Source organism: Symphalangus syndactylus, chromosome 19 (assembly GCF_028878055.3).
Source record: "Symphalangus syndactylus isolate Jambi chromosome 19, NHGRI_mSymSyn1-v2.1_pri, whole genome shotgun sequence".
Taxonomy (NCBI): domain Eukaryota; kingdom Metazoa; phylum Chordata; class Mammalia; order Primates; family Hylobatidae; genus Symphalangus; species Symphalangus syndactylus.
In genome coordinates, this window is record NC_072434.2 from 59,458,607 (window position 1) to 59,472,455 (window position 13,849).

At 44.1% G+C, this 13,849-nt stretch overlaps 1 protein-coding gene across 3 annotated transcripts in view; it reads right to left on the reverse strand.

Annotated features, from left to right (window-relative positions):
• PTPN14 (protein tyrosine phosphatase non-receptor type 14) overlaps positions 1-13,849 on the reverse strand; it is a 204,859-nt gene that overhangs the window by 21,368 nt on the left and 169,642 nt on the right. For 2 of the 3 annotated variants that reach the window (XM_055234105.2, XM_063613914.1), the window contains 3 exons: positions 9,543-9,686; positions 7,233-7,451; positions 2,337-2,465 (listed from right to left, as the gene is read on the reverse strand). In XM_055234105.2, the coding sequence (XP_055090080.1) occupies positions 2,337-2,465; positions 7,233-7,451; positions 9,543-9,686 (492 nt within the window). Of the gene's footprint in view, positions 1-2,336; positions 2,466-3,807; positions 6,792-7,232; positions 7,452-9,542; positions 9,687-13,849 lie in introns of those variants that run through there. The other variant, XM_063613915.1, reaches the window with a different exon arrangement.

A 13,849-nucleotide genomic window follows, 5' to 3' on the forward strand; every position in this document is an offset into this window, starting at 1 on the left:
GAAAGGCCTCACAGTCCATGGTGGAAAGTTTGGATTTCACCCCATGGGCACGGGAAGTCATTCAAAGGTTTTAAACAAGGCGGAAGGGGTTCCAACAATCGCTGTAGGTCACGCTACTCCTTTCGGATGTTCAGCGCAGAGCTCTTTCTGTTACAGCACACTGACTGCTGACGCTGTCTTTATCTAGTGTTGATCTCACATTTGTTTCAGCCTGACCAATGCGTTTTAGTTCAGTCTACAACTAGAACTGAGAACAGCTGGTTACATCACCATTCTTTCTCCCTTGATTTTATAATCTTTTCTGAGAATATGTACTCTCAACCATTTACACAACGTCTACGTTTCAGCTTTGCACAGTTTTAAAATCCCTGGAGAAGGGGCGGAGTGTGGAGGAGGTGGTAGCTGAGGAGATTCAGGGCAAGGAGTAGGTGGTGAGAGAGAAGGAGCACTGAACACATAGAGCTGCAGTGGTGACAGGCTCTGGGAACCCTGATGGCTGTTTAGAGGAACATTAGAGTTCCTCTTGTAAAGCCCACTTGTAAAGCAACGCATCTTTGCGGAATATATAAATTACCTTGCCTGGCTTCATTTGGTTTAATTGAGTCTCCTTAAGTTGGAAGCATACCTTCCTCTTTTATTTACCAATCCTGGGAAAGCAGATTTACCTCGAATTTACATTTCTGCTGAGTGTCTAAATCAGTTATGGATTTTAAAAGACTATAAGTCCCCAGCGGTCCCAAAGATTACTAGATGCTACTTTGTCTTGGCAAGGCTGGCCCCTTGTCACTCCGGTCTCACCTCCAATGCCACTTCCTCAGAGGGTCCTTGGCCACCCCCCGATCTAAAGTAGCCCCCAGTCACTCTCTTTCTTAACCCTTTTTCAATTTTTAAAAATTTTCTCCCTCGAATTTATGCTTCTATTAAGAAGGTTTTTACTTCCAGCCTTCCAGCGAATGTGCAACATGATACAGAGCCTGGACCTCAGGGTTGCACATCGTGAAGCCATCGTTTAGTAGGAGTCCCCTAGCGTGAATGACAGTTTTGCATCTGAAACCCACACAAAGAGGAGGAGGGATGAGGCAGGAGGACCTGTACTCACCCAGGCCCACTCTGGACTGTAGTTTTCCATTTCTGCCACGGCACTTACTGCTACCTGCACTGATTTTATTTGTTCACTTTTGAATGTCCCTCCCACTAGGACATAAGCTCTATAGGGACAGGGATGGTGCCTGTCTCGTTTACCATGTACTCCTGAAGTTAGCACAGATGGTACGCTGTATTTAGGTGAATGAATGCCTTGCAATGGTGTGATCTGATAAGGTGATAAATCTATTCTAGAAGCTTTAAGGAGGATTCATTCTCTTTGTGGGAAGGTCAAACAGGTCAGCCCAGGGAAGTACAACTGGCTTTAAAGAGCCTGATGTCCCTTTCATTATTTTCTTCTAATGGACTGTGCTGAAAAGCAAATGCTCAACACAGTCAATGAAGGAAAATATGACTTTTTCCTCCCCAATTTTCTTTGTTCCTGACGCCTTTAACATAGCTAGGAAAGGCCACTGCAATACCATGGATATTGGTAAACACACATGAAACTAGTCCCTTGAATGATTTCAAAACATAAACTGGAATTTAATGAAAGAAATAAAAGAAGGTGGTTAAAGAAATTTTGAGAATGTGACAAGAGAAGAAACACAACATTTCTCCCTGCAAAGACAGCAAGCTGAACACCGACTGGATTGACTGGCAGTGTAGGCTGGTTTTTTATAACATCACATAGAGTTCTCTAGTTACAGCAGAAAAACTATGTTTGGCTTGGCAAAAGAAGAAAAAGATATTTTTTCTTCCCCCAAAGAACAGAGGCCTCTCCAGGAACAACAGCTTCTGGTCTCTTTTCAGCTGATAAGCATGATGGCATGTGGAACTGGGTGCCTGGAGTTGGGCATCTATGTCGATTTGCCCAGAGCAGCCTGAGACTCCCAAATTCCAGTGGAAAGATCACTGTTTTCGTTTGGCACAGAAAGTCAGCGGGTTGAACTAAAGTCTGTCATTTTTGGTTTTCTGTTGTTTTATTTTCAGTTTAGTGCATTACAATCCAAGGAAAAGAGTTAAAAGCCAGATGAAAATGGGAGGAGGAAAAGCTACAACAATCAATTATCTCTAGGGGAAAAAATATCTATCTGGAAGTAAGAAAACAGAGGTATACCAAAGAGAAAAGCATGTGCAGAGAAACAGCACTGCAGGAAGAAGGACAGGGTAGCAAAGTTGACAGCACAAAGCCCATCTCTGGCCACCGTTTCCCCTGGGGAAAAGGACGTGGAATAGGCCATTCCCCTTACCTCCTCTGCAGTGACCATGGCAATCACATTCACTCCCTGCTCCCACACCATCTGCCAGAAGTCGTGGCACGTGTGTGGCAGGGGCCCCTGGGTGGCTATGTAGTGCCATTCTGCTCCGCCAACCACCACCTAAAAACCAAGAAAAGTATCAGTAAATAAACTCCAAGTCCAGACAACATTACCTGCTGATCACCTGTCCATCTGTATCCACCTTAAAACCTTGGATATATTTTTGGGGCCAAATGAATTAGTTCAATTAACAAAAACCCTGAGACTACAGAGGCTAGTGTTGTGACACATTCTCACATGAAAATACTTTTTGCCACTCAAGCCTATTAAAATATTTACCTAATCCTGGTTTTTGAGACTGAGTCTCGCTCTGTTGCCCAGGCGGGAGTGCAGTGGCACAATCTTGGCTCACTGAAACCTCCGCCTCCTGGGTTCAAGTAATTCTCCCATCTCAGACTCCCAAGGAGCTGGGATTACAGGCACTTGCCATCATGCCCGGCTAATTTTTGTATTTTTGTAGAGATGGGGTTTCACCATGTTGCCAGGCTGGTCTTGAACTCTTGACTTCAAATCTGCCCATCTCAGCCTCCTAAAATGCTGGGATTACAGGCCTGAGCCACCAGGCTTGGCCTTTACCTGATCTTTGTTTGCAACTCACAGTATATGCAAACTAGTGCCTATTAAAAACCATACACATACACACACACACACGTATATATGCGTATATATGAACATGTATAACTTAGGATTGACTTGTTACAGAAATAATAGTTAATGCTTACTATGTGCAGTGTACTCTGACACTTTCCATTCTTTTCTCTTCTCTAGCCTATTTCATTAAAACACATACATACACACATACACACACACCTGGTCATGACCACTAAACTGATTTCGCATTCTACCACTGTGTTGTAATCCAGTTTGAAAAACAGTGCTTCACGGCATCCAATTAAACAATTAAAAAAAAAACAAAAACGACCATGGAACAACATCCGTTTTGGAGCACTGTCTTTCTCCTGTGGATCTGAGATGAGGTGCATCATAAACCTCTGCTGTCAACTGCTGCTCTGTGGTGCCATGCACGGCAGAGATGCCACGAATGCTCTTGTCAACAGCATATAATATTTTATCAATAACTTCACCTTGGTAGTACCACAGCATCCAACTGAACTACAGTCATTACATGACTTCGGATAATAAAATTATTACCCCTGCAGCTCAGGGTGATCAGGGAAGATAATTCTACAGCTATAAATACTAGCTGCAGAGAACCATAAATAAGAAGTTGTACCCAAAGTGTTAAAGGTCATGCTGTCAAGGTGAAATGGTGGCCTTTGGAGGAATTCTTTCTGTTCTCCCTTCCAGCTCTGTGCCTTGATATTGCAAAGTCAGGTCCCTTCTACATCTGTGCAATGCAGATCTCTGGAGAGTTCAAAAAGCAATGAAGTAATCATTGTTTGAAACTTTTTTCCCTCATTTATTTGATAAAACTGTATGTTAACTTGGTTCAAACAAAAACAATGTAAGTTATTGTCTCATTACACAAGACATGTTTAGGTCAAAGCTGGCAAGAAAAATCCATTTTCCAAATACTGGTGGGAGATAACATTCATATATTTGCTGGCTAGGAGTTTGTTTTATCCGTGGAATTGTGATTTTAAACATTAGCCTCTCTGGCACCCAACGTATAGGAAACATAAATACTTCCAGAGAATGCTGCTGCTGCCTGGGGCCTTTCAGTACATTCCAAGTATTGACAGGAGGGTATTAAAAACTGCATTAAAAACACAACAAGCAGTGCTGCTGAGGTAGATTTCACAGATGTGATTCCACCTCTGGAGCAAATAAATTTCTGTTCTGTGTTAACGGCTGCTTGGAACCCAGGGGGGAAAACATTGGCAAAATATACACCTCTATTCCAAAACACAGGGGCAAGTTGTTGCAAGCTCCATGGGTCTATTAAATGCACCCATGTCTAACCCGGATCCACAGGATGAAATGTGGGCCACAGAGAATACCAAGGAAGGGAATGCTTCTCAGTTAACAATGCCCGATGGGCACAGTTTATACAAAGTGACAGCTTTTTTCAGAGAGCAGATGGAAAATAGTGGAAGAGATCTGGCCAAAAGAAGAAGATAATATAATATTGCTATGTAAGATTTTCATAGACACTCTATCAAGAAGCAGCTGTGTGATCTGCATCTTTGTTTTAATACATTACTTTGGTCATTGTTTCATAATCTAAACTAAGCCCATGAAACCCACCACTGACAGTTTATTTAAGTTTCCTAGAGTTCATTTTTTACTTCTCACTCTCAAAAATCCAAGTTAAAACTAGTAATATGATCTATGATAGTTACTCTTTTATATTTCTTTTGACAGTACTTTCTAATTATTAAAAACTATGGTTATCTGTGTATATTAATAAAAATAGTATATACCCAACCATACTATACTTTTCCCATTCTGTATCAAAACTAGTTATAATTGATACACAAACTAGATATCTAACTAGCCTTTTACAGCCTCAAAAAAACCTGTTATTAATTCTGCTACAGTTGAAAAGTCCAATGAAGAAAGCAAATAATTCTAGACAAGGCCGAAAACAGATTTCTAAGGCTATTGATCACAGTGGACTACTAATTAAACCTTGTGTTATTTAACAACATCCTATAACAATGACTTTAACATTAATAGATGAACAAATCTCCCACTTCAGAGTTCAGAGCAAATGGTGACATTCTAAATAAGTGTCCTCTGTTAACAAGGACTCTGAGGAAGGTAAGCTATTTAAAAAACATTTAACTACAGGTACACGTGTATCCATAAGTCAAAGTTTTAACTGCAGAAGTGCTAAACTATGTAATACTGACATATAAAGGTCTGAAGTATTTGAAATAACAAATTTAGTAACACAAATTCATTGACTAATGTGGCAAATCTTTCAAGATTCAATATTAACCACACTTTTATAATGTAGGTGAAAATTACTCCCCTCTTCTAAATACCATGCAATAATAGTGTGTCCGAATTGGTGGGTTCTTGGTCTCACTGACTTCAAGAATGAAGCCGTGGACCCTCGCGGTGAGTGTTACAGCTCTTAAGGTGGAGCGTCTGGAGTTGTTCGTTCCTTCTGATGTTCGGATGTGTTCGGAGTTTCTTCCTTCTGGTGGGTTCGTGGTCTCGCTGGCTCAGGAGTGAAGCTGCAGACCTTCGCGGTGAGTGTTACAGCTCTTAAGGCGGCGAGTCTGGAGTTGTGCGTTCCTCCCGGTGGGCTCGTGGTCTCGCTGGCTTCAGGAGTGAAGCTGCAGACCTTCGCGGTGAGTGTTACAGCTCATAAAAGCAGCATGGATCCAAAGAGTGAGCAGTAGCAAGATTTATTGCAAAGGGCGAAAGAACAAAGCTTCCACAGTGTGGAAGGGGACCCGAGCAGGTTGCCACTGCTGGCTCGGGCAGCCTGCTTTTATTCTCTTATCTGGCCCCACCCACATCCTGCTGATTGGTAGAGCCGAGTGGTCTGTTTTGACAGGGCACTGATTGGTGAGTTTACCATCCGTGAGCTAGACATAAAAGTCCTCCACATCCCCATCAGATCAGTTAGATACAGAGTATAGACACAAAGGTTCTCCAAGGCCCCACCAGAGCAGCCAGGCACAGAGTGTGGATTGGTGCATCCACAAACCTCGAGCCAGACACAGGGTGCTGACTGGTGTGCTCACAATCCCTGAGCTAGACATAAACGTTCTCCACATCTCCACCAGACTCAGGAGCCCAGCTGGCTTCACCCAGTGGATCCCGCACCGGGGCTGCAGGTGGAGCTGCCCGCCAATCCCGCGCCGTGCGCTCGCACTCCTCAGCCCTTGGGTGGTTGATGGGACTGGGTGCTGTGGAGCAGGGGGTGGCGCTCGTAGGGGAGGCTCGGGCCGCACAGGAGCCCATGGAGGGGGTGGGAGGCTCAGGCATGGCGGGTTACAGGTCCCGAGCCGTGCCCCGTGGGAAGGCAGCTAAGGTCCGGTGAGAAATCGAGCACAGTGCTGGTGGGTCGTCACTGCTGGGGGACCCAGTACACCCTCCGCAGCCGCTGGCCCGGGTGCTAAGTCCCTCATTGCCCAGGGCCGGCAGGGCCAGCCGGCTGCTCTGAGTGAGGGGCCAACCAAGCCAACGCCCACCTGGAACTCCAGCTGGCCGGCAAGTGCCGTGCGCAGCCCCGGTTCCCGCTTGCGCCTCTCCCTCCACACCTCCCTGCAAGCTGAGGGAGCCGGCTCCCGCCTTGGCCAGCCCAGAAAGGGGCTCCCACAGTGCAGCGGTGGGCTGAAGGGCTCCTCAAGTGCCGCCAAAGTGGGAGCCCAGGCAGAGGAGGCGCCGAGAGCGAGCGAGGGCTGTGAGGACTGCCAGCATGCTGTCACCTCTCAATAGGGCCTGCGCTTTTATAAATTGCATAACCTGCAGTATTATAAGGGAGAAACAATAGTTTCTATTGTTATTGAACATACACTTTAATGTCAGTAATGCAATACCTGTAACTTCCAAAGTTTCCATCACCTGCTAATTACAAACTGAAAAGGATAATCTTCAGTTTTTCCTGTGAGTATAGAGAGAGTTATAGCCCACAGAGAGAAGGAAAAGTTAAAGCCTCTGTAATGAGCAAGCTTCAGAAATTGCTGACCTGAGGTTCTTCCTGAGGCTACTAGACTTCCTTCTCTCTGCAGTGATAGACATGCCCTTCCACTTGACTAAGAAAAGCACAGGAGTTCAAAAACAATCCCTGAGGGTCTGGGGACAAGCCAAAAGGTACAGTTGCAGCCCACACATTTTCTTCTCCCCGCATTTTTACCTTTAACCCAGCCATCTTTAACAAACCTTCTAACAGGCTTGCCTTCTTACCTTGATGTGGGAGGCGTTAATGTATCCTGTGTTATTTTCTTTGGTTGGTATCAGCTCTACTCGATTCTCCTCATAGGGGACAACTTCACGGATTCGGCTGCGCTCGGCGTTTTCTGGCAGAGCTGCTGTGCTGAAAATACCATTCGCCTTTTTCTTTGGAATTTGCTCATATTCTGTGAACACCATTCCCTCTTCTAGTTTCTTCTTCAGGGTTCTGAACTGCAACAGAAATTGATCTTCAGCTCTCTAAATTATCTGATCCAAAAACTCAATGCAACAACCAAATTTCTTTAAATATTTAGCGATTGTGTTAATAAGAGATTTCAACTTGTACAATCAATACTTGGTTTGTCTCATTATCAACCATATTGATATTTTCCCTTGTCTAACAACCATTTTCCTTCTTACTCATATTATAAGTAGAACAAATCTGCAAGAACTAGCAAGAATCGAAATTCAAAAATCAATATTTTTGCTATTAACAACTCTGTTTAAAGTCCTAATGATAGCCTGGCGCAGTAGCTCAAGCCTGTAATCCCAGCACTTTGGGAGGCCGAGGCGGGCGGATCACGAGGTCAGGAGATCGAGACCATCCTGGCTAACACGGTGAAACTCCGTCTCTACTAAAAATACAAAAAATTAGCCGTACGTGTTGGCGGGCGCCTGTAGTCCCAGCTACTCGGGAGGCTGAGGCAGGAGAATGGCGTGAACCCGGGAGGCGGAGCTTGCAGTGAGCTGAGATCGCACCACTGCACCCCAGCCTGGGGGACAGAGCAAGACTCCGTCTCAAAAAATAAAATAAAATAAAATAAAATAAAGTCCTAATGATAAAGAGACTGTTAATCTTAATTATCCAAACATCCTTTTCTCCACCTATATAGCTGTTTTTAAGATGATACTAGTCCACAGTTCCATAGCTCTGAGGACTAAATCTCTCTCTTTTTTCCTCCTCCCTGGCCAAACTACTAATTACAATAACATAGTATTAATTGGGTTAAATGATTCCTGTGAAGTCCCTTCTGGCTTTAAAAACATTCTAATTCTGGATACATACTAGCAGAAATCGAACACCCTGGTGTTATTAGTACTCTATTACATTTATACAACCTATTTCTTAACCTTCTGACAGCAATTTCGGGAACTAAGGATACATTTTTCTTCACTTCTGAAACACTACCATGCAGCTGCTTTCTGCTTTTCAAAACCCATGTTCTCACAATGCATTATCCAGACAATTATAAATCAGCCTCATTTTATGGTCATAAGAGGGGACAGCATTTTTTTTTTTTTGCCCAGGCTGGAGTGCAGTGGCGCAATCTCGGCTCACTGCAAGCTCCGCCTCCCGGGTTCATGCCATTCTCCTGCCTCAGCCTCTCCGAGTAGCTGGGACTACAGGCACCCGCCACCACGCCTGGCTAATTTTTTTGTATTTTTAGTAGAGACGGGGTTTCACCGTGGTCTCGATCTCCTGACCTCGTGATCCGCCCGCCTCGGCCTCCCAAAGTGCTGGGATTACAAGCGTGAGCCACCGAGCCCAGCCGAGACAGCATTTTTAAAGAACTCCATAAATGCTTGGATACGAGGTCATGTCTTTTGCAGGAAACATGGATGGAGCTGGAGGCTATTATCCTTAGCAAACTAACGCAGAAACAGAAAACCAAATACTGTATGTTCTCACTTATAATTTATGAACACAAAGAAGGAAACAACAGACACTGGGGCCTACTTGAGGGTGGAGGGCGGAAGGAGGCAGAGGAACAGAAATGATAACCATGGGGTACTGGGCTTAATACCTGGGTGATGAAATAATACGTACAACAAACCCCTGTGACATGTGTTTACCTATGTAATAAACCTTCACATGTGCCCCCAAAACTAAAAGTTTAAAAAATTTAAAAATAAAAATAAATGCTTGGATAAAATAATCACTTCCTAAGAAGTGGCAATTGCTCACAAAAATCATAGAAATTCAGAGCTACCGCAAGTGTTTAACTTGTGCATTTTACAAAACAGGAAGTGGGCCCAAAGAAATTGAGTGACTTGACCAAGTCATACAGTATGTTAGGGGCTGATGGTTTTAGTCAACCAATGATCCGCCAACCGGACAAAGCAGGAAGACCGGAACAGAGAAACATGAGATGCTGGAAGGGACTGATTTAATGCAACACAGTTATACCTGATCTTCCTAATCTCAGATTGAAGAAAGAATACATCACACAAATCTCAGTGCTGGCATATTCGGGCAAGGAGGGTGTTTTGGGATCCTAAGACTACAGAGAATGAATCACATTTGACAAGCCTGCCACTTACCCTCTCATCCATGGGAACCCGGGTGGCATCAACTCGATTATCTTCCCGCCCTGAGACTCGAGCCACCGAGAGCCCGTTCAACGCTGCCAACATCAGCGGCCTCTTCTGTGCCTCCAGGCCTGCCATCTTCTGCTTCTCTAGATTCTTGCGGCAAGAAAAGGCATGTGCTCATTGTTTATAATACTAGTAGAATGTTGGAATGTGTTTTAATCTCCTCAAATCTGTAACTCCCCAGCCAAGGAATGCAGACAATCACCATCAGTAGGGCAAATTCAAACACAGCCTTCCCACTATTCCCACTGGGCCCCTGGAAGCCAGTTCCTACAGGACTCCTGAGCTTTTATTCTTAATTAACTCCTTAGCTAGATAGACCAATAAGTAAGAAAAAAGACTCCCTACAAATACACCCTGCCATAGGGCAAAACAAAACACAAAACAAAAACAAAATAGGGTACATGCGATACACTTTAGAAAGATAAGGATGACAGGACAAGGAAAAGAGAAACAGGATTATATGAATCATCTAATCCAATCACAGTGACAGACCTTTTGCACAGATGGAATGGAGCAAAACTTGTAAAACAGTTTGTTGTTGTTGATTGAAAGATCCACACCCATAAACTGTAGAGAAAAATCTTCCTAAGTTTCCATCCTGAGGGGCTAATGCTGAGGACGTTAATTCTATAATTAATCTCTGGTCCTTGGAATGCCTAAGGGTGGTGTCATCCCCAGAATTGAGAGCTGATGTGGTTTAGCGAACTCACTAACACCAAAGCCTGGCTGGGGTCATCTAAGATGATCCACAGGCATTACCCTTCAGGCTTCAACCAGAGGGCCCACAATAACAGAGACTGTGCCTCCCAACACAGATGGTGGGACATCACTGCATGCCGCTGAGCTATGGGGGAACATGGACTCCGGAACTGAGCAGACCACTTAGGGAAAGGTTTTGATGTTTACACCTGGTCCTGGTTTGTGGCTTTTTGATTTCCATCCTCTCTGCCCTAACTTCTAAATTGAAATTGGACTGGGCAGGGCTGGTTTTTAGCCTCCTGCTGTGCTTCCTCAGGTCCTTGAAACTGACCGAGTATGAAAAAGCTCTCTTTATGCTCACTTCAAGCAAGCCACGAAGGGCCTTTCCTAAAATTAAGTGTGTCTTGGAAGTTAAGGGAAGAACACAGGCATTCCTCATAGAAGCAGATGAGTTTTGCAGGGTTTAGGATTTTGATTCACACTGAAGGGCAACCAAATTGCAGATTCATTTGACTGCCACAGATGAAGAGCCATTGAATCCTTGGTTTCTTTTCAAGCCTTGAGAGACTTTTTTCCTTATTCTATGATGCATAAATTCACTCCCCAGGAAGAGGTCTTGAAGGAGCCATCCCACAGGGTTATGAATTATTCTAATTGCGGGTGGGAGGACTGCATGACGCCCTTCCATGTGTCTCCACAATGTCACCTACAATCAGAATGAAGCCTGTGTGAGTGACACTGACAACAGGATGCCTGTCCTGGTGGCAGCCGACTCATCAGACAAACCAAAGGAGTATCTCAGAGGAGGTTACTGGGAGAAAGTGAGAAAAGCATTGTGAAAGGAAAATATCTTGGGCTCCAAATCACTAAGCTGAAAGGAAAAGTCAAGCTGGGAACTGCTTGGGCAAACCTGCCTCCCATTCTATTCAAAGTCACCCCTCTGCTCACTGAGATAAATGCATATCTGATTGCCTCCTTTGGAGAGGCTAATCAGAAACAAAAGAATGCAACCATTTGCCTCTCATCTACCTGTGACGTGGAAGCCCCCTCCCTACTTCAAGTCTTCCTGCCTTTGCTTCAAGTTGTCCCGCCTTTCCAGACAGAACCAATATTGACTGATGTCTCACGTCTCCCTAAAATGTATAAAACCAAGCCATGCCCCGACCACCTTGGGCACATGTCATCAGGACCTCCTGAGGCTGTGTCACAGGTGTGTACCCTCAACCTTGGCAGAATAAACTTTCTACATTAACTGAGATCTGCCTCAGATTTTCTGGGTTTACAGTACCCAAGGACTTACCACCAAAAGATCTAATATTCTTACAAATGGCCCTGGTCTCTTAATTCTCGGGAACCCCCTGGGGGAAGATTCTGGATTAAAATTTTTAGGTCTTTGTTTGCTTGCTGCTAGTTTTGGGGAGAAAGAGTTTTTCTTTTTTTATTTCTGTCACCTCTTTCACTTGGGAATCTGTTTCCACTGCTCTCCAAAGTTTTGAGAAGGCAATAGTTCTGGAAAATGGGTTCTGAGCTCCTCTCAGCAGTCCTGCTTTCTTTCCACCTGCACCGTAAGGCGACCCTAACTGGGTCTAAGACAAAAAGTAATTAACTTTTCTTTCTTGGGAAAGGATTATTACTTAGTGATAAATCAAAGTATGTCTCTTTGATCCTTCTCACTCACCCTATCAGCTTGTTACCAGAGATAAAAAATAATAATAATAATTCACAAGCTCTGATCTGTGATCAGAGGGCCTTTTCTTCTCAGTGCATCAACTTCTGGCTAGGGGACTACAAGCAGGGAAGTATCTTCAAGGAAGCAGCAGGAGCCAGAATGAGGAGCTACAAAAGCGGCTGAACCATCCATCAAATAGACAAGCAGCTCCAGGAGAGCTGCCCAGAGGGCAAATTCTCACCATACCTGCACACCCCGCCAGCCCCTGAGTTTTCTTTTGCTAAAAGTTTCTCATTGTGTTCTGATCAAGAGGGCCCTTAGAATGGCCATCACCTCTCATGAATTCCCATCAAGCTGGCAAAAGCTGCCCATAGTGAGGAGAGCAGAGAAGTATCTGACCTGTGGGGATGCTGCTTAGGCTATGGGGTGAGTTTTTGCATTAAAAACAAAACAGATGGAGACTCATCTTGGGCTCAAAGCCACTGGCATTGTCACCACCTTGCCTGGCCTCCTGGCTCAGTGAAGAAGCTCCTAATCCACCTCTAAGGTCTGCTGGTGTCCTTGAGCTCCTGAGTGTAGCAGATTTGGGGAGAAAAAAAAATCAACAGGGAAAATGAAGTAGAAATGGGGTAATTATTTTCTTGAACTAAAGGTTAATGGCTAAAATTTGCTAGTCATTATTACCCACATGAATGGAATGGAAAAGCATCTGGAGAAAAAATAATAGTGAAAATCTCCTTGTTCCTTTGCGATAATGCAAGGAGCTCTAAGGAGGAGACCCGTGCCAAGATTTTGGCTCCAGGCTATTTGTTTAATATGAGTAACAAGAGAAGAGGATGAATACAACCAAAATGAGGTTATAGGACCATGTGGACATCATTAAGTATCAAGTTGGCAGGGGAAATAGCTAAATTAAATGCTTAGACTGATAGGTTCTTGATGCTAATGTTGCTTTTAAGTGGTCTGGAAGAAGTATTGAAAAATCATTTTCTACCAATAAATTGCTTTCTTCCATGCTGGGAAAGCTCTCTCCCAATAGCACCCACCCACACATTTCTTCCACTCCAAGCCAAAGGTTTTCTTTGCTAGAGGCAAAGGTACACCTTGCACAATTTCCTTCTAGGTTTGCAAAAAGTCATGTCTGTATAAAAATCTCTTAGCACTACTCTAGTGGGGCTGGCCAGAACTGTGACGTTGAGAATGTTCTTAAGGTTTTCCAAAAGTAACAAGGTTGCTACAGATTCAATTTCCGACCCCAGGAACTTGCCTTCCTTAAATCTTTGGGCCTTGATTGTTCTTTTCAGGTTGAATCCCAGTGATGGGTTAGGAAGACCTGGAAATGAAGGTGGCCTAATGGAATCCATCAAAGCAAATTTTAAGTTACAACTGTTTCGGAGTTCCTAAAATTAGGCTTGGCTACCTTATGGTGCAGCCATGGTGAATGAAGAGAAGTCAATCTGGCTTTGATTAGTTCTAGTTAATAGGTTTTTTTTTTTAAGAAGTGAAAATGTTCATGGCAAGCAGCAATGGAGATTTTTTTTGTTTTTCTGAGACGAGGTCTTTCTCTGTCATCCAGGCTGGAGTGCAGTGGTGCCATCTTGGCTCACAGCAACCTCCGCCTCGTGGGTTCAAGTGATTCTCCTGCCTCCCTCCTGAGTAACTGGGATTACAGGTGCACGCCACCATACCCAGCTAATTTTTGTATTTTTAGTAGAGATGGGGTTTCACCATGTTGATCAGGCTGGTCTTGAACTCCTGACCTGGTGATCTGCCCGCCTCGGCCTCCCAAAGTGCTGGGATTACAGGCGTGAGCCATAGCGCCCGGCCGAGATTTTTTAAAGTAGCTATAATCCAGACATTTTCTCATTAGTAAGAGCAGATTCAC